Below are 21041 nucleotides of genomic sequence, written 5' to 3'. Positions count from 1 at the left end.
CAATTATTATTCATGTAATTGATCCCTCGACAAATTGTTTAAGAATAGTCTTTAGCTCGGGCCCCACTCCGACGCGGCCTATTCAAATACATGTAAAACGCAGAAACGCTTTTCTGAGATAACCTCTAGAACGCTTTTAATGAAATTTGTTGCATTTGGGAGAGAAAGTTAAATTGTAGTGTCTGTTGGAACCGGAATGTCGATTTAGGGCCTGAATTTTGTTTCAAATATTTCGAAACATTTCAAAGTTCGAAAAAAATAGTGGCATAACGTTTACAAATAACAGCTCTGCGTCAAGAAGAGATATCGCGGATTTGTCAACGGCATCTATTATAACAGTCAAAGCGGACAAATTTGGTATGTCAATTTGCATCTAACGTGAATTGGTTACGTTGTGTACAAGGGTTCTGCAAAAGCCGTGTTTCCATAAAACTATTATTTATTAGATTCATGTGTAAGAAATCGATTTTGTCCGCTGTAGATGTGCTATTAGGTGAAATTCACAGAATTGTGATATCATTTTTCATTGTTGAGTTACAGAGTATTAAACTTGCTAGTTTCGTTTTCGGAAAATTTGCGATTTTGGCCGATTTTAATAAAAAAATTACGACCTAAATGAAAAATTCGAAACCAGCTGTGGTATTGACCGAAGGTCGAAGTCAGACTCCAGCCGTCCCGAAGTAAAAAGCCGTTTATTTAGCATATACAACCAATATATATAATGAAGAACAGAAGCGCCCCCTGGGGAATAAAGAACTGAAATGAATAACGAAACTGAATATAACACCAGCAGCCACTAGAACCCTCCCCCCCCCCCCCCCTCCAATGTTTTTTTTAAGTGCACCATCTTCGTCAAACTTGGTGCAGTGGTTGCCGAGAAAAACGAATGCCCCTTTTGCATGTATTTAGATAGGAGCACCCCAGCTAAAGCTTCCTCTTAAGGAGGATGCCGAGCTGCAACGTAAGCCCACCCCGAACGAAATTTCTGGCTACGCCACTGCCACACGGCTCTCTTCCTGTCTCTTAACGTTACGCCGAACATATTTCTTTAGATCGCTCTTTGTGCTATCTATACAGTTCAGGGCAGACATTCGCATATACCAAACAACACTCCTTGGCTGGGGTAGTCTCTCTTTCAGGCGTAAGGAAGTATATATTTCTTTTTTTGTAACCTGCTGCTCGTCGATATTTATGGACACCTAAGTTTAGACTTTACACCACTGTCATTTAAGGTGACGCAAAGTAGCAGCAGCAGCGGCAAATATTTTTTCCCTTCTAACCTGCGGCTCATCGATTTTTCTGGACGCATCAATGTCGACTTTGATCGGTTGTCATTTATAATAACGCGCAACAGCAGAAGCATCAGCAGCTGCTCTTATATTACGCACCTAGTATAAAGCTGTAGCAGCAGTGCTGCTGCTGCTGTCGCTGCCGCCGATGCCGCCGCCTCTGCTTCTTCTGCTGCTGCCACCGCCGACGCTGACGCCGCCGCCAACGTTATATGATAAAGTTGTGATAACATTACGACAACGTTATGAAAACGTTAGAAAATAGCCGCAGCTACTATAAAGCAGTACCAGCCGCTTCGGCTTTGTAGACAACCTTTAGGTCTTCTCCTTTCCAGCCTCTTGGTATATGTTGCATAGTGGGTATGTGCCACTTCTGTCGGAAAATAAGTTGAGGTCGGCGTGCTTTAAAAAGAAAAAGAAGTAATCTAGCAAAGGCCTGAAGGATGGTTCCACGTCCGATGGTTTCAGGTCCGCAGGGAGGTGCTTACCTTCCAGAAGTTTACTTTCCAGGTGAGTTTAGTGCCCATGTAAGGGTAGAGTTGTTGTTAGAAGTGCTACTTTCATAATAATCCGACAGCAGTTAGGAGAAAACGAATTCATAGGCAGAAGATGCGCTCTTGAACCAAGTTGAATCTGCAAAATTTTGAGCTAGAAGATATTTGGAATTCACCTATAATGAGTGCATGATCGGGAACTGTTGGTACTTAAATTTTTGCGATCTTCTGTCACAATTCTCCACCCACCTTCGCGTGCTGGGTTGCTCAACGCCTCAATTTCATCATGTGGACTGTGGAAGAGTTACATTATTAGAAACCGTGTTCACGACAGAGATAGGTTTATATAATCTAGGCCAGACGCTAGTGAAGTAAGCTTTTGGTTGTGAATAGTAAGTAATCTTTCTGTTACTGCACTAACATGGATCATTAATGCGTAGCAACTCTTTATTTTTACCCGCAGCAGAAACACCGAGCGAATTTGATAGCTCAGTGACGGATATATACAGGTGAGTACGCCGGAGCATCTCACAGACATTTCTGATACCTTCGCGCGAGCTTTGTGGCTGTGACCGCGGTACTTCGTCGCCAGGCAATTTTGTAAAGGGTGGTCGATTACTGTACAATTTCATTGCGATAACATGTTGAACATAAGTATTTAGTAACGCCAGAGGCACGCAATTACTCAATCGGTCAAGCAAAGAATGACTGAATCAATCAATCAGAAAACGTCCTTGCTGCGTTGTACCCAGGTAAAACTCGGCGAGGACAAATGCTGTATAGCAGCTTTACCGCAGCCTTCGAAACAAGCTTCAAAAGAGGGGGGGGGGGGGGGGGAGTGGCGATGTCCACAATAAAAAGGCCGGTTAAGAAAGTCGCCTAACGTAATAGTAGTAGTACTAGCTGAGAGAAATATTACCTTAAACGTAAGTGAAAAGAAATAGTACCATACGTTTGCCGAGAAAATAGGAGATGTGAATGTTCAGTACGTACACACTACTACTGAGTCCAATCTGACCGTAAAATAGTTGCATACTAACAGAGAAAAGTGCGCAGACGTAGTGACAGCACATGATATTGACCGCGAATAAAGACGGGGACAGCGGAAGAGAACACAAAAACGACGCGGGCGGTAACTTTCAACTGGTTTTTCATGGCAACCCATGGCAATACATAGACAAATCGAACATGCACAGAACGCAGCAAACAAGAACACTCGTCAGCCTAGCGGGGAAACCAACTATAAAAAAAAGAAAACCTATCTCTGATTGAAACAACCTAATGGGAGTGTCGCTAACACCGTATTAGCCTTTCTTTTTTTATGTGATATGCCTCCATCAGCTCGCGTGCAGTCTGGTCCGGGCTTCTCCCCAGAATCTTTATCTCCTTGAAAAGGGGTGCACAGGGGCAGGAATTGCAGTGCGCAGGCAAGTGCGCCAATTCATTTTTCGTTAACTTTTGTTCATGTTCCCTGGCCCCATCATTCAGGCACCGTCCCATCTACCCTATCTAGGATTTGGCACACGCCAGGGGGATTTTGTAAACGACACCTACATTGCATTTTGCATACTGCTTGGTATGGTTCTTGCCACAGCCTTGCCTACCTTTAGGATCACGGGAGGTGCGAGGGCAGATCCGCGCCAGCTTAAAAGGTGCTGAAAAAAACAAGGTGGACTCCAAACCTGCCTGCCACCTTCCTGAGGTTGTGGGTGACCCTGTGAATATACGGTACCACTTCAGGTCTTACGACCATAGTAGCTGTCCTCATCTTCGCTTTGCTCCTAGGTCATTTTACCTTCTGCAAGAAGCTTTCCACCAGGACAGTTTCCAGGTCACCCACAACCTAAGGAAAGTGGCAGGCAGGTTTGGAGTCCCCCTTGTCTTTTCAGCTCCTTTTAAGCTGGCGTGGCTAGCTCTTGCGCTTCCCGTGATCCTAAATGAAGGCAAGGCTGTGGCAAGAACCATACCAAGCCGTATACAAAATGCAATATAGGTGTTGTTTACGAGCTTCCCCTGGTGTGCCAAGTCCTACATAGGGTAGATGGGACGGTGCCTGAATGATGGGGCCAGGGAACATGAACAAAAGTTAACGAAAAATGAATTGGCGCACTTGCCTGCGCACTGCAATGCCTGCCCCTGTGCACCCCTTTTCAGGGAGATAAAGATTTTGGGGAGAAGCCCGGACCAGACTGCACGCGAACTTATGGAGGCATGTCACATAAAAAAAAGAGACCAATACCATGTTAGCGACACTTCCATTACGTTGTTTCAATCAGAGATAGGTTTTTTTGATAATTGGTTGCCCCGCTAAGCTGACGAGTGTTCTTATTTGCTGTGTTCTGCGCATGTTCTATTTGTCTATGTATTGCCGCCGGTTGCCGTGAATAAACCAGTTGAAAGTTAAAGCCCGTGTCGTTTTTGTGTTCTCTTCCGCTGTTGCCTTGTTTATTTGCGGTCAATATGACATGCTGTAAAAACCAAGTAGTCCAAATTGAAGTTCTGACGTAGTGACAGCCGTCGCAGAAGTTGAATGGGCTGCAGGTGATGGGGTCGGCTCCCGCCAGTGGCGAGTCTTGTTTTAAATAATATTTCCGTGCAGTTAGAGTAACGATACGATTTTAGGAATAACAAGTATATTGTGCCCGCAGCACCCAAACAGCCGATGCGTCTGAGGCCACTGTTGAATCCGAGAAATGGGAGGATGACATGCGGATCGTGATAGTCGTGTGCTGCGTGGTCTGCCTGCTGCTGCTGGTGCCATTTCTCTACTTTACGTTCAAATTCAGTAAGTAATTCATAGTCCATAGTATATACAGAATAGGCGAGGTGGATTCATTGCATTGAAATTCTGCGAGTTGGATATATATATTTTGAGCACAGCTAACAGGTGTACCATTCGTGTTACAGAATGAGTGCAACAGGAGGGCAAGCGCAGTCGGGGAAGACCAAAATTCGGTGGGGTGATGAAATTGGGACATGGGAAGGCGCAAGTTGGTGACAACTAGAGCAATGCAGGGATAATTGGAGATTTCTGGGGGCGGCCTCCTTCCTCCAGTGGGCATAAAAATAGGGTAATTCTGATAATGATTATGATCATTGTGCGCACGGCGTGCACATTGCGTACTCCTCATCTGTACATACTCAGCATTACTGCTCGGAGCCTAAATATTGGGTGGCTCACCCGCCGAAATAAAAGGAAGACCTGCGGAACTAACCGTTGTCGCAGAAATGGTGAAGGAGGTTGCTATCCGGTCCCTCAGCTCGGACCTCTCCCGCGCTGCCCTTCGAGTACATCCCTGGAGCTCCGTTCGCTCGCGTAACCACTTGTACCAGGTGTCCTAGGTCATGCAGCAAGAGCAGCAGCCCAACACGTCAACCCATGCTTTGCCTGCTCCTGCCGGAACACCTTCTTGTATCATCACTCGCGCTCACAAGGTTCCCCGAGTGTTCACTGTGCACAACGGCGCCAATGTTGGCGACTGGTCGGTAAATTACGACTGCGTGAGTGCATTTAACAGTTGAAGCAAATTCCACATAGCTAAATCACGTAGCCTTGCATCTGACCTACGTCCGAAGACATCTTTTCTCTACCATGGATGTGACTTGGTAATCTAGACCTTTAATAACAGCAGATGGGACTGATTTTTGTCATCCCCGATGTTTATTGAGATGTCGCGGAAAAGAAGTTTCCAGAGCTTGATCGGCACGGCTGTTGGTTGCATGCTTCATGTACAAGCTTCGGCCTCGCCCTTTACCGCCGTGTCAACAGTTCCATGGCGGGAAATGACCGTGCGCGCCATTTACTCATAGACATTGGGGCCGTTGCGTTTAATGTCCTTGGTGTGAAGAACCCCAGCACTGGCGACCCTGAAGTGACCACTATCGCACTGTGCGTCTGTGGGTTTCAATGCGTCTTTCGCACTGTGTGCAGAATACGTGCACACATATAGACTCGCTGGAACGCAAGTAGGCGCGCAGTGCAAAGTAGCGTTTTTCGTTTTCGCATCTGTGGGAATTGTGGGAGACGCCCTTCACTAGCGCTTTGGCGAAAATTAACGCCAAACTGCGAAGTCGGTGTGCAGCGCTTGATTAAAAGGCGGCGAGAGCGGTAGACCCGAACTCCACCGGTTACCGCGAGACGAGCAGCTCCCGCCCGCGAGCTTAGCAAGGTGGCAGCCTCTGAGTTAAGTTTAGCGCGTTGTAGGCGCCAAAACTGGAAGTATTGCCCTTTACATCCAAAACAATCTAAACCGTGGGCCACAGGCACGTTAGGTGGGCAAAGCGTTTGCTGGCAACCGCCCCGCTCCGGCGTAGCCTCCGCAGTTGAAGCCGGTGAAAAAGGAGCGTGCTGTTGTGCCATTACCACAAGCCCGGATTCCGAATCTGCAAGATGCGGAATCTATTCTGCGAGCGCCCTAATTCTCCCTTCACAAGTCAAGATGCTGAGCCGTCAGGCAGCGGTGTCCTGCGGGAGAAGCCTCGGCGAGCAGCATGTTTGGACGTGTCAGCGAGTGCCAGACAGCCCGGCGCCGCACCTCCTTTTGCATGGAGGTCACCGCGCGCGCGAACTTTGAACCGGGTGGCCAGCGCGGTCGCTGGTTGGACCTCTCGGACGACCGTTGTGTGCTGACTTTGTATTGGGCCGTTTGAGTGACAATGGTTCTCGGGGATTATAAAGCGGCGAGGAGGCCGCCTCGAAAACAGGATCCACCGACCCACCGGGAGACAGTGTCGCTCCCGACTGGGGTGAGATGTGTCACGCGTTTTCGCCGGACGTCGCCGTGCGGGAACAGTCGCGTTTTTGTGAGTACTCGGCCCCAGTGCCGATCCGATCTTGTCCTGTACAATGACCTGTATATAATGTATAAAATCCCTTTCGTTATTCTCATCGACGCCTGGCTCGGAGTCTTCGCTACCAACGCTCTGTCACGAAACGGGTGACGAGCGCTATCTTCGCTACCAACGCTCTGTCACGAAACGGGTGACGAGCGCTACGGGACCACAAAGTCGTAATCGTGGTGCAGCGGTGCAAAGTCCGTAACAGTGGTGGCACCGGTTGAAAGTCGTAGCAGTGGATGGCAGCTACGGGATTGACCGGCATCGGCTACCTCGGCGCGGTGAGTGCCTGAAGTTTACCTCAAACAGCAGATTTTCTCTAACACAGGTTATAGTAGCTTAGGGAAGGATTTGGTGCTGCATTGTGATAACCTTGTGTGTTTCAAGCTAGTAAGAGTGTTTTGAAAACCAGGGGATGCTGAGGGGGTAAACAGGGCAGTGTGTGAAATACTTGCATATGTCTTACTAGTAGTGTTATAGTAGCGTACGGCAGGTATATTCAAAAAGGGTAAACAGCGGGAGGACAGTGTGAACGATGGAGAAGTACAAGGTGAAGGAACTTCTCGAAATTTGTGAGGAGTTGGGCATTGAGTTGGGCCCAACCAAAAGAAAGAATGCGATCCTTGAGGTCATGAGGACTGGGGACGTAACGGCTGAGGAAGCCGCAGAGGCCTGGGCGGATATCAATGAACGTCGGGAGAGGGAGGAAAGGGAGAAGGAACGTTGCGAGCAGGAAAGGAAAGAAAATGAACGTCGGGAAAGGGAGGAAAGGACAGAAAAGCAACGTCGCGAGGAGGAAAAGGAAGAAAGGAGAGAGCGTCGTGAGCACGAGCTTAAAATGAAAGAGTTGGAGACCCGAAATAGCTCGCTGGCGCCTAGTCTCACTTCTAACGGTCCAAGAATACGCGATCAACTTCCACCCTTTGTCGTCGGAGAGGATATGGCCAAATACCTCGTGAAATTTGAGCACGTGTGCGAACGGAATAGCATTGAGCGATCCCTCTGGGCAAAGAATCTGTTAGCGTTGCTTCCTGGGGAGGCATCAGACGTAATAACTTGCTTATCGAAAGAGGCGTTTGAGAGCTACAGTGATGTGAAGGAAGCGCTACTGCGGAAGTACAAATTGTCGCCCGAAGCTTTCCGGCAGAGGTTCCGGTATGCAAAAAAGGGCAAGGAGTCGAATGTTGACTTCGCGTTTCGTCTAAAAGCCGACCTGGTGGAATGGCTGAAGGGCGAAGAGGTTTACGACGACCGCGACAAAATCGTCGAATGCATCGCGTTGGAGCAGTTCTACCGTTGCATTGATGAGGATGTCAGGCTCTGGCTGCAAGATAGGCTAAAGGAGGTTAAGCTAAACAAGGCAGCAGAGTTAGCGGAAGACTATTACACCCGCCGCAGCTTGCACGCCAAGGCAGTGCGCGTAGAAAAAGCTGAGAGGAGAGATGGGTTTTCCGGGAAGCCCGACGAACGGAAGCAAATCACGCGTCGCGAGTTTCGGGAAGACGAGTCCCTTCCCAAAGAAACTGTAAGGGAAGGACAGAATGCATCTCAGAATGATGACGATGGTTCGAAACAGCGAAACGATACGACGCGTTCTTTTGAAAAACGGAAACCGTTAACCTGCTACAATTGCAAAAAGCAAGGGCACATCGCTGCAAGCTGCCCAGAGAGAATTGCTTTTGCAACGATACAGGAAACTCACAACATACGTCTATTGGAGCCCTATGTACAGGAAATTAAGGTAAACGGTAAGAAGTGCCGTGCACTTCGGGACTCTGCAGCAACTATTGACGTTGTTCCCCCGTCTTTCGTCTCCTCGAGTGATTTTACGGGAGAGTGTGCTAGGATACGGCAAGTGGCCGAGGAAGAGAGTGTCTGTTTACCGATCGCAACGGTTATCATTGAAGGAGAGTTTGGGAAACTTAACACAGAGGCCGCTGTGTCTGCCGCCCTCCCGGAGCACTTTTCCTACCTCTTCTCAAATAACTCGGAGCAGCTGCTGAAGGATAAGGGCAAATCATTATTTGCCGACGTGGCGTACATGGCGCTCACGCGATCCAAAGCGCGCCCGCTGTCGAGGGAACTTGACTTTGCGTCGGTGAGCGAAAGGCGGTGCGGCACACGGACCAATCAAGGTAACTTGAGTGGCGAGCAGTCACGGGAGAGGCAGAGCTCGGAGGCTGGCCTAGACGAGCGGGTCCTGGAAGTGAGTGGGAGTGACGCGTGCAGTGCTAGCCGCGATATAGACGCGACGCCGCAATTAGGCGACGCGGGCTCCATACTCGCTCCGGTTTCCGCCAGCCGGCAGGAGCAGGCTGCAGTTGAAAGAGAAAGTCTGATTCGCGAGCAACAGGAAGACTGTTCATTAGCCGATCTGAGGAAGAGCGTCAAACGGGGAGTGAAAAAAAAAGAGGGTTTCATTTGGCAAAGAATCTGGCTTATTCTCCCGCCGCTACACGGATAAGCAGGGTCGCCAATATAAGCAGCTTCGGATTCCGCGAAAATATCGCCGGGAAAAATGAATGACCTCATTTGTTTCCTCAGTGGTATGCTTTCGGTCCAAGTGATTCTAAGGGGACCATTCCATTTGTAATTATTATTGCGGATTAATAATTGTTTCTATTTTATGTGTTGTTGATTTGAAAACTGGTTGTTTGATCCTTGTGTACCAGATCGTACACCTGCCTCTTGTTGCAGCGGGAGCAAAAAGAGGGATAGCAATTTAGCTCTTTCGTTACCACGCCTATTCAAATCGATCACCGGTGATCGATGCTTTAAACGGCCGATTTCGACATGTTGGAATCGTTTCTCGTGCAGCTAGCGCCATCCAGTGGTTAGTCTAGGCAGTGCACTTGTAGAACCAGTTTAAATTTTCCCGCTCTGGCGACGTTCTGATTTTTGATGCGCCTTTTTGAGAACTAATGTGCGCGTGTTGTTGCAAAAGGGGGCGTGGCGGCCGCGCTTGAGAAAAAATACTGCCACTCGTGGTAATTCAGCATTAGCGTCAAATTTTTGTGATCAAAAGGCTCCCAGCAAGTCAAATATTGAATGATATTGTCGGCTTTGTTATCTGGCGGCGTTGAGTGGGGATAATTACCCGAAAAGGACGCCAGCTATTCACTAGTGAGCTTTGACTTGGAGTCCGGGTGGTTTTATTCCACGAAAACGCATTCCTGAAGGTCCGCCGCATGTCCAACATGTATACCTAGCCTTTACAGCCAGTTTGCAGCAGTTTTGGTTTCGCTTCTCCTGTTAAATCCGCCAGAGGGCCGCATCCGGTGTTACTATCGCAACAACGCCAGTCGCTCCGGTCTCTGCCATGGCGTCGTCGTCGGACGCAACTGCGCCGCGCGGAAAGCGTTCTGCTCGAAAGTATTCTTCACCCGCACCTGATTTTAGTGACGAGGATTCGAGCTTCGAGTCCGAAGATGACAGTACTTCTGCTTCAAGCTCTGACGGCGACGATGTTTCGAGTCAGCCCGGGACATCCGCAGCTGCTCACCGGTGAGTTACCTTTACGGCCTTGAGCAGTCACCGGCGTCGCGCGCGCTTATCTGCCGACCTTTGTGCACAAGCTTAGAGCTATTCTTGCTGTCTGCAGGGTCCGTACGTCGCTAGGCCAGGATGTGCTGCCACCGGCTGTGAAGAAACTTCAGTTCACGCCAACAAGGCCGCCCGGAGCACATCTCGGCCCAGCACTTCGGAGCAGCGCAAGACGCTTTACAACGGCGCGCGATTTTTTCCTCCTGTTCTTCACCGCAGAAGTAATAAATACTATCTGCAAGAACACGAATAAATATGCTTGGATGCATATTTTGGAGCTTCCAAGCTATGCTGAAAGAGATGGGTCGTGGAAGGAAGTGACTCCCGACGAACTAGTGAAGTTCATTGGACTGCTCATTTATATGGGCATTGTGAACGTGCCACGCATCCACCTTTACTGGAATACCAGTAGGCTTTTTTTCAGGGCTTCTTCCTCGGAACGTTATGCCAAGGAGACGGTTTTCTGCACTTCTGCGCTTCCTAAGTGTCACTGATCCGGAGGCGACTACTGTAGCTACGCACGGCAGGCTGAACCGCGTATTGTGGCTTCTGCAACACGTGAACACTACATCAGCAGAACTTTTTCAACCTGCGCGGAACCTCTCTGTGGATGAAAGAATGGTCAAATCGAAAGGAAGATCGGGTATTCGGCAATACATGCGGGACAAAATTGTAAAGTGGGGATATAAATTGTGGGTGCTTGCTGATTCGCAGACTGGCTATTCCGTTCAATTTTATGTGTACGCAGGCAAACGGGAAACAGCTAGTGCAAGTGGACTAGCATTTGATGTGGTGACACAACTGTGCGATAAATACCTCAATCAAGGATATGTTATCTACATGGACAACTTTTACACATCTGCGTCTCTCTTTGCTCACCTGCTAAATCGCAAAACCCTCGCTTGTGGCAAGACACGTAAAGATCGTCGGTGCTTCCCATCTGAATTGAAGGACGTGTCATGGGAGAAAAAGGCAAAGAGAGGTGATGTTCGGTGGCTCCGACGGAACAACATCCTGTATTTGCAATGGAAGGACAGGAAGGTTGTTCACATGATGTCAACAGCGCACACTGCCAACAGGCATGTTACAGCCACAAGGAAAGAGAGAAGAGGCGGCGTGTGGACTATCATCCCAATCGAAAAGCCGGTGCTGATTGACGACTATAATTCCGGGATGCTTGGAGTTGATAAGTCCGATCAGCTGATTGCATCCTATAACGTTTTGATGAAGTGCGTGAGGTGGTGGAAGACGCTCTTCTTTCATTGTATTGACATGGCTGTTGTGAATAGCTTCATTCTTTTTCAAGAGCACCGCCAGCAACACCTCTCAACACCGGAATTGCAGAGGAGCGCCCACTTCGACCAACTTTCTTTTCGGATGGAGCTCACCCAACAGCTGCTCGAGCTTGATGATGAAGAGGTTCCCAGAGTACATCCTGTCCCAAAAGAAGTGCCGCACCATCCGCAAAAGATGCCGAAAAGGCGAAACTGCAGGATGTGCTATCAGGAACGCAAAATCGAACAAAAGACAAACGTTTTCTGCGAAAACTGCGAAGTGCACCTGTGCCTCACGAAAACGCGCAACTGCTTCACCGCATGGCACGAGCGCTGAAGCTGTTCCCGGTCTTTAGTTTTTTTTATGTAGCTAAAGAACGGCGCGGTACAGAGAATTAATTTTTTTAGACAGTATTCCTGAGTCATTGATCTTCAAAATGTATATTCTAAATTTTCTTTCTTAATAATGTGTATGTAGATATTGTGCCTTTTCTTTCTTGTTTTTATCAACTCGCCACAAAAATGGCACTTTTCCGAATTTTTTGTATGTTCCCTAATAAATTGTTTGCTTTGTAATTTATGTTTTTGGAAAGAGCATTTCATTATGTGCAATTTGGCATGCTGCAACGTGTTCTGGAATATTATTTGTACTGGCAAAAAAATTTCTTCCGAGACTTATGAAAAACGGCCATTTTCTCGCGGTAACGAAAGAGTTAGTTAGGTTGATTTGGATTATGGCCTTGTCTGGTGTTTGAGGGGAGACAGAGGGCACTTGTTCGTGTTGGGTATTGCCTTTTGCCGGTCGGTTTTGCAAGCTGCAGAACGACCAACCGGGACCAGTGGCGAGAAGCGAGGGCTTAGGAACGACCGAGTGGAGCTGGTCAAGGTGCCTTGGCGACAACGCGGTGAGCAGAGCTCCTGTCCTGGCGAGTCGGACCTGGGCACGTGAAGTTACCTGGCGTCCCAACACTGGACGTGAACTTGGACGAGCCTGACGAACGTGCGCGCCTGGCATCCGAGCCACGTGGAGGCAGCTCGTCTTCCCGGCGCCTTATCTGAGGGCGGGGATGCTGTTGTGCCATTACCACAAGCCCGGATTCCGAATCTGCAAGATGCGGAATCTATCCTGCGAGCGCCCTAATTCTCCCTTCACAATTCAAGATGCTGAGCCGTCAGGCAGCGGTGTCCTGCGGGAGAAGCCTCGGCGAGCAGCATGTTTGGACGTGTCAGCGAGTGCCAGACAGCCCGGCGCCGCACCTCCTTTTGCATGGAGGTCACCGCGCGTGCGAACTTTGAACCGGGTGGCCAGCGCGGTCGCTGGTTGGACCTCTCGGACGACCGTTGTGTGCTGACTTTGTATTGGGCCGTTTGAGTGACAATGGTTCTCGGGGATTATAAAGCGGCGAGGAGGCCGCCGCGAAAACAGGATCCGCCGACCCACCGGGAGAGTGTCGCTCCCGACTGGGGTGAGATGTGTCACGCGTTTTCGCCGGACGTCGCCGTGCGGGAACAGTCGCGTTTGTGTGAGCACTCGGCCCCAGTGCCGATCCGATCTTGTCCTGTACAATGACCTGTATATAATGTATAAAATCCCTTTCGTTATTCTCATCGACGCCTGGCTCGGAGTCTTCGCTACCAACGCTCTGTCACGAAACGGGTGACGAGCGCTACGGGACCACAAAGTCGTAATCGTGGTGCAGCGGTGCAAAGTCCGTAACAGTGGTGGCACCGGTTGAAAGTCGTAACAGTGCGCAGAACGGAAGCGATGAAGGGCGACCTTTGAATGCGCGCAGCTCCGCTTCTAATAGACTAATAGAAATGCTATTTCCCGCAAGATATTTGAAAAGCTGGGTCAATCTATGGGAAATGCTACGCGCGGCTTCGATCAAAAGTGTTGAAGGGTCGCTTTGAAGTTGTGAAGAACCAGAAGACAACAGTGTTGGTAATGCGCTGGCAAACTTTAAAGTGTCTGACTTACAATTACCGGTATTGGAAAAAAACTATCCCATAGGGGCCCTCGAATGTAGCAGATACGCTACATGTTCGATCATTTATTTCTTTATTATATTTAAATCGCAATTTCACTAGTCAAGTCTGACAGGTAGCAGAAAGACACACTACTGGTCAAATTTCTTGAAGATACAGACACTTATTGAACAACAAATCACAAGATTATTTGAGTAATTAAGAAAGCACCGGTAATCAACTTTGAACAATTCAATTTATTACCCAAGTTTTTGTTGAAGAATGCCGCCCGCAAGTTGTTCTTGAGGAACGCAGCCCGGTTGGTGATGTAGTCCTCACCGCTTCGCAGAAGGCGGGGTACTGCATAATCAGCTGTTTCGAGGTATTCCCAGTATCTGCGGCAGGATACGCACGGCCTGTTGGAATGCCTGCTTTCAGCTTGCACGCCCTCAGTGCAATGACGTTGAGTGAATGCACGGGTTATTTTCTGTGTTAAATCTAGCGTCAACATTTCGCCCACATAACCAGCTCATCCAGAGGGCCGGCTAAGCACACTTCGCTATAGTCCCCGAATGGTGTTGTATCCGAGTGCGCGCAGTGTGGCACGAAGACTTTCATGATTCACGGCATGCGCTTGTGCGAACAGCGTTTCAGAGGAAGATAAAAGGGGTCGACAGAAAAGTGCTATGTGTGGTGTCGCGGGTTGCTCGCCCTCTTGAAAGTGATGTCGATTCACCCAAATCAATTGCTACCAACCGGCCCAACATAGCACTCTGTTAACGTGCTTTCTCTCGTCTCTTTTCTAGCTGATCAGGAGCCGCCTGACGGTAAGCTATCTTTTTGCTCTTCGGAATTGTAACAGTTAATGGAAATGCTGCGTTTTCAAGCGGTCCCTAAGATTACACTTAGTGACGCGGTCAGGTAGCATGCTCATGCGTGATTTCTTCAAAGCTCGCATCGTCTCTTCCTCGTGCCTTTGTAATGCTGACGTTCCCACTTCCTTATTATTGAGATAGCAGTTATATGGGCTCTCCAGGATCATTTTCGCCGTTGGTGTCGTCGTTGTCCTCGCCATGCTGTTCCCTATAAAGTCCAGGTGCGAGAGCATCGCGGCCGCACGCCATATGCTGTAGTTGTGAGTGAAAGTGTCAGAAGGTGTGCCAAGAAGGGTTGTGGCTCGATCTTGCGAGTGCAAGAGAGGAAGCCGAGGAGGAAGCGCGCCGTCTTCCGTCGCGCGCAGTGCCGCAGGGAGGCGTTTTATTCCGGGAGAAGCTTTGTGTAGACCGTTTTATCGGCAATGAGGAACGCGGCCTGGAACGAGCGCGCCGCGCCGCTCTCCTCCTCGCACAGGTATCACTGATTCTTCCAGCGGCAGCTTGGAACGGTAGCGGCGTCATTGGGGCAATTCTAGCATGTTCCTTCGGTGACTACTGCGAGGTGAGATGACTCAAAGCCGACGGGCTACCGCTCTACAGTATTCAGCTTCAAAAATAACTTTCGGAAGCAAATGTGAAGGGCGCATTCTGAACAGCGGCGACTGCGAGGATTGCGCCGCTGCTGCTGTAAAAAAAGCGTAGAGTAGGCTTTACTAGCGTAGAGAGAAAGGAACTGACGCCATAAGCTTCATCACGTGTGGGTTAAGAAGGTTTTGTTTCCATTTAGCGCGCGGCGACGAGCACGGCACCCATGATAAATCTGGGGATCAGCCAATTTTCATTGAGTCGGTCAACTAGTGCGAATAGAGGAACTCCACTGTTTCTTTGTGTAGGCGCATCGTTGTTATTCTGTCCAAATGCATTATAACATTATCATGCTTGAGGACCAACGCTCCTGCGAAAGTTGACCGGGGACGTATTAAGAAAACAGTAGCTGCCAGTGAAGAAAACAAAGGTTCGTTCTTTTTGCAATCTGCAACCAAAGCCGTGCCTACCGTGGGCCGGCTGCCCCTTTAGCCCACATGGGCTCTCCCGTGCTTCCTAACATTGCAGGCAAGCTGTCTGGCGGACACCGCACGTTTCGCGCTGTATTAGTTAAAAAAAAAGTTGTTGATGAAGAGAAGAGTCGCTCGTTTTTCATTTCTATCGAGTAGACGACACCTAGCTTGGTTGCGTAATGGCTTTGGGGTTGCGTTGCTAAGCCACAGTGTGCGAGATGAAATCGCGGCCGCGGTGGCAGAGTTTCGATGTGACGAAATGCAAAAAAAAAAATGATCACCGCCCAAGCACTCCGTACAGATGGTTAACCAGCGAAGTTGAAACGTGCGGTCCCGGTGTTTAGCACTTGGTCAATTCCGACGGTTCATTAAACGACGGCTTGGTGGGCTGCCGGATCCTCGGTGCGCAGTTGCTGTTTTTGCTCAGCCGCACGAGCATGTTCTTGTGCCCGGGCTGCGGCAACGGCAAGGTGTAGACGAGCTCGTTCCTGCTTTTTCTGGTGGCGTTGCTGAACGAAAGCTGCTGCTCCTCAGGAGTACGTATGACGCGTCGCCTCCTCATTTTGGGACCGGGGAGAAATTGCTGCGCGCGAGCTATGCTGCGACGGAGAACAACGACGTCACTACTGGCGCAGCCAATTGTGCGCCTTTCTTTCTATCTTTTTTTTCCGTGCATGCGCATGGGGTTGCGCTGGAGGAGTTTTCGGCGTATAGGCAACAGACAGACGGACGGACGAATCGACTAACCATACACAGCTTCGCTGTAAAAACACCACTGTACCGTTAATTGAGTCCACATTAAAGAATCCCAATGGTCAAAATTGATCCGAAACTTCATAAACACATCGCGGCTTTTTTTTAAGTTAAAGCTCCGGAAATAATTAATTTTTCAAGTATGTGAGGTACCTTTGCACAATGTGCCATTCGACACCTAGTGCGCATATTCTTTCAACGCGTCGCGTGCTTGTGGTTGATTGTGGCATGTTTGCGGCCGTTGTCACCAGGTCGTTTTCTTGAGCGCAGCATTTTAAGCACCCTTCATGTCAAGGTGTTTAACAGCTCTATATTGTGTAAAACGTAATTCCCGGGTGCCAGGTAAACAATGCTGAAAAAATTGTACCACGTCAAATATTAAGAATGCGAAAGCTAGCTAAGCATGTCCTCGGAGTTTCACTAGTTACCTGGATTAGTGCGTATGCTGGTGCGGTACACCTCACGGCAGATGAAGACACCTTTGAGTGTTGTCACCCGACTCATAACCTAATAGAGTTGAAGGCTAGACATAAAATAATAACACCTTGCACGCGTGTTACGTATCGACAATGTTCACAGTCGACTCGCCTCCTATATCAATCATGGGCAGACCTTTGGCAGCGCTTCTAGGCCCGTTGTCTTTCGGTATTGTGGCTGCGTCGAAGCTAAGATCTTAGTAATGACATGCTAAGAAGTCTCCCAATTGCAAAAAAAAAAAAACTTGTTGAGACCTCTCAGGAAACGCCACAAATTCCGACTCGTTGTCAACAGCACGTTCGGAGTGCACCTTCCCGCGCGATACCACGTACCAGCTTAGTGCCGGTTGATAGAAGGCACTGTGTTGGCAAAATGACGGTGCCCTCCATAAAAACAGTCCATAGCGCGGCTAAGCATGGTTGCACGTGCCCTAACTCAAACACGATCTGGGATCTGGGCCACGCTGTTTTCTTTTCCGGCGCAGTGTGTGCGGCAGCTTTGTGGTAACACAAGCTGTCCACGATATTTCGCAGTAATGCTCAATTTATCCGCAATATTTTCTTGTTGCCGTGTTCATTATTTAACTGTACAACAAGCAATACGTTTATGGCACTTCTCTAAAGCTCTACTTATATCCATGTGTACTAGCGCACTAAATAACTGATATTGTGACGTCATGTTCCACAGAGATTCCAAGTCGGATGGGAAGGCGCGAAATGCGCAAAACACAAGCAACTTACTAGCGAGTAGAGCCTTTTGCAGCTCCGTCGTAATTTGCGGTCAACGCGTACATGTTTCTTAAAAGCATATTGTTCAATGCTGCAATCCATGCATGAGAAAATGTATTGGCCATTTTCAATTTTTCGCGGTCTTTCTCATTAGCCATAATACAGGAAACAGAAAAAAACGGTTCATCCCTATTTCAACGTGATCGCTGATAATACGAAAGTAAAACGTCTATTCTAAGCAGCAGTGGCAGCTTCGTTGCACATTCACAAATGCAAGTCCCCGTATGTACACAGTCTTTATGATGCGAAAACGTCGAAGCATTGAACGAAAAAGCCGGCGTTTGCCGTCTATAGCAGCGCACGGGCACCGAAACTCGCATTGCCAGTGGCTGCCATGCAACGTCGCGAGCTGCGCCTCGACGGAGCATAGCGGGCGAAAGGGAACACTTGCTGAGGCGAGAGCGCGCCAGGTGTCGCGTGAGGGAATCGCCGCTACGCCGCGAAACCCTCTTTGTCACCATCGGCACAAGCGCTCCTCGACGGAGCAGAGCCACCTCCTACGAGATAGCAGGCCTGTGCGCCAGGCTGTATGACGTCAGACTACTTGGTTCGAAATTTCCACTGTCAAGCCCGGCGTGACGAAAGCGGTGACGTCAAAATCACCGCGGTTTACTCGTGAGCACCCCCGTTAGATTCAATGGCAATCTGGTAAGGTAGCACGGCGTCATTAATTGAAGTGCGCTGGCCTTGTGCTATCTAGGAGGCGCTGCCAGAGCGGGCGAAGAGGCACACCTGTTGCTCGATAGCGCACCAGGTGTTGCGTTAAGGAAGGGGGCATCGCCGCGTCGGCAGCATGCGGCGTTGGCACTGCAGGCTGCTGCTGATTGCTGGCTTGGGCAGCACGGTCTGCTATGGAGGTCAGACTCTGCAGTTTCGCAAGACGCGTAGCGCCACCTGCCGTTGCGAAGAGGCAGTAATTGAGTAGTGCGAAGCGCGACTCTCTTGCTAAGTTGCCTATGCAGCTAGCGACTGCGGAACAACGATTTAACTAGATTTTGGTTCATATTGCGAGTGTTTTGTGCATTTAACACCCAGACAGAGGGTTATGAATTTCTACGCTAGTCAGACGCGCCGCTGAACTGCCATAAAGCGCTTGCTGGTAGACTGATGGCGGAAACGACGGCAACCACGATAGCTCCGCGCGCTACGAAGAAACGCCGCAATCGACGCTACTGTTGTGTTGTAAATTGCCATGAACGTGAAGGGCGGAATAACAGCGTTCAGTTTTACCGATTTCCGTCGCGATCGTATGAAGAGGAAAGGCGAAAGTGCTGGATACGGGCCATTCAATCTGTTGTGTAATCGATTACTGGCATTCCCCACAACACAGCGGCTCGCATGAGAAAGTACGACAATTCTGTTCTTCTGTAATTGTGTTGCGTGGCCCTGACGGAGGACCGTGGCAACCAAGCGAAAACTCAAGAATCTGCAGCCGCCACTTCGTTGGTAACAGAAAAAACAACGTTGCGAACCATCCTGCTTATGTATCATCGATATCGCCACCTTTTAACAGGCGTCCGCCTCCGCTTGACTCAAGTAGAACGGAGAGATTTGGCAGGTCAGCTTAACGAAACATTTTGGTTCGCTGATGAATTCAAAATCCTGTTCTAGAGTGTCGTTGTATCGCGAGCTCATTTCTACTTTCGGTATTTTGTATGTCCTGCACCGATACAACAAGGACGCTTCGCAACGTGCTGAGGCTGCTCGCCTGCGTTTTTCAAGTGTGAGCAATATAGTTGCTATAGGAGCACTGGATGAGTAATTGCGAAGTAACGCACCTGTGTAAGGAAAAAAATGTCGCCTTTCTTTAGATTTATTTGTGCCCGCTTGTTGCTCGAAGCGTCTGCGAAAACCAAATTAAGGTGCTGAGCGATGCTGTAGCTCCTGCGAGAAAGAAAGATGCAGCGCGTAGGCACTGTAGGAAGCTTACTTTCGTTATGATCACACGCTGTTTGCTGCCTTGCAAAACGTTTTCTGTTTGCTGCCCTGGAAAACGCTATGAAAGGATTTACTCTGTGTAAATAATTGCGAGACAAAAAATTACGATAAAATACATAAAAATGTAGGACATACTTAAGTCTTGTGTTCAGGACATATTCAATATGAACCAACTTGAAATGCTTAGATTTTTATGCTGATATGCCTATAGACAAACCTGATGCTCTCTGTACTTGCGAGTTGCAGCACGCCGAAATAACATTTGAGGCTTTATTTTATATTGTACACGTACTTCGCCCTGCTGAGCTTCCTTTCCGAAGCGTGGACGGGCGGAAGAAGCTTTCCAGGTCCCTGATTTTTAGGAAACCGTGCCTCAACACAAACGAAAGAGAAGGGTCCATTGTGGCATATGCACCTTCGCTTGCGGACAGCTCTCCTTGCACTACTCAGTTAGCGCCAAGGCTGCGATGGGGGCGCTGGTGACGGGTTTTTCCGCAGCGCCGCCTGGGCAGAGTCTGAGTTCTTAGTACATTACTTGTAACGCAAAACTCGAAGGACCGCTTATCCCCGTTCAAGTGGTCATTAATGCTTTCTTATTCACAACTCATAAGAAATGCCTACGTGTCATCGGATTTTCGATACGAAAGGTCCACTGCGCGAGAAAGCCGTCTTCTGTCGTATGGAAAAGCAATAAACGGCATCTTAATTTGCATTGGCTGCGACGCCACATGCTGAGCAAGACTCGAAAGAGCAGAGCGGGCGAAAGAGAACACCTGCCAAGGTCGATCCAGATAGGTCGCGCAGCTTCGGGTGAAAAGCGGTCCAGAACAAATTCTCACCAGCATCAGCAAAGGTGTTTATGAGAGCCTCGATTGACGCGCGACTATGTGAGGAGGGAAGAAACATTGGGAAAGAAAAAAAGCTTCTTTTTAAGTTAGAGAGACACAGATTGATTGAACGAAAACACAATTCTTATTCAATTTTACATACGCGTGACAAGTAAAGTAAAGACAACTCTATTATAATTTATTACTGTAATAAATACCATTTTTCAGCGCCCATCGTAAGACGCCGCTATGCCGCTATCACTTGCAATGCAATGCAGCTCTTGAAGTGTGAAGGCGCACTCGTAAAGTTCACCTGTTACAATACGCATCCCTGGCACGTGCTGCTTTGCTTGTCGACATTTGTGTGAATTTGCTGACGCGGGTAACTACAGCGTTTCTTAACCTGTTCAGTAAAAAGTAGTGAGTTGAGACTGCCAGATAATTGTTAACTGTAGTTCTTTTCGTGGCACTGCGCTGGCCGACGGGCTTAACGTCCGGCGGTAGGACCAGCACTCTACACTTATAGCTTTCGTCGGCCTCCAAAGAAAGTGCGTTCTGTGCAGGGATACGATTTCGACACCCGCGTGACTGACCTTTAACTGCATCGCTTTCCGCGCTGGAAGCTCTGAACGCCCATCAAGTTGAATGGCGGGGAACTTGAATATACAGGTGTAATGGCAGGCTACCAAAAACAAATTTTGCGCCTTCGAGAACAAAATGGCGTCACTTTTGTTTTTAACGGATATGGCATTACATTATTTCTTCTTCCGCCGAAAGCGTTCCCTCCTCACAACGATGGCGATAAGCTGCATGAACCGCCACGTTTGAACGTACGGGCTCCTATGGAAGCTTCGCTACTAGGTATGTTTAACTTGCACCTGATGACGCAGTAGTGCACCAAAAGTTGCGCGTAAGGGAAGGCGC

General features: G+C 48.8%; 1 protein-coding gene across 4 annotated transcripts in view; it reads left to right on the top strand.

Moving 5' to 3' along the window:
* Window positions 1-1684: 1684 nt before the first annotated feature.
* LOC135912333 (uncharacterized) overlaps window positions 1685-21041 on the top strand; it is a 140747-nt gene continuing 121390 nt past the window's right edge. For all 4 annotated transcript variants that reach the window (XM_065444775.1, XM_065444761.1, XM_065444766.1 and 1 more), the window contains exons 1-4: window positions 1685-1799; window positions 2247-2292; window positions 4432-4568; window positions 14208-14228. In XM_065444775.1, the coding sequence (XP_065300847.1) occupies window positions 1733-1799; window positions 2247-2292; window positions 4432-4568; window positions 14208-14228 (271 nt within the window). In that variant the 5' untranslated portion in view covers window positions 1685-1732. The remainder of the gene's footprint in view (window positions 1800-2246; window positions 2293-4431; window positions 4569-14207; window positions 14229-21041) is intronic.

The sequence above is a fragment of the Dermacentor albipictus genome, chromosome 1, assembly GCF_038994185.2.
Source record: "Dermacentor albipictus isolate Rhodes 1998 colony chromosome 1, USDA_Dalb.pri_finalv2, whole genome shotgun sequence".
NCBI lineage: Eukaryota > Metazoa > Arthropoda > Arachnida > Ixodida > Ixodidae > Dermacentor > Dermacentor albipictus.
Note: the sequence above shows the minus strand (reverse complement) of the source record. Positions and strands in the feature narration are given on the sequence as shown.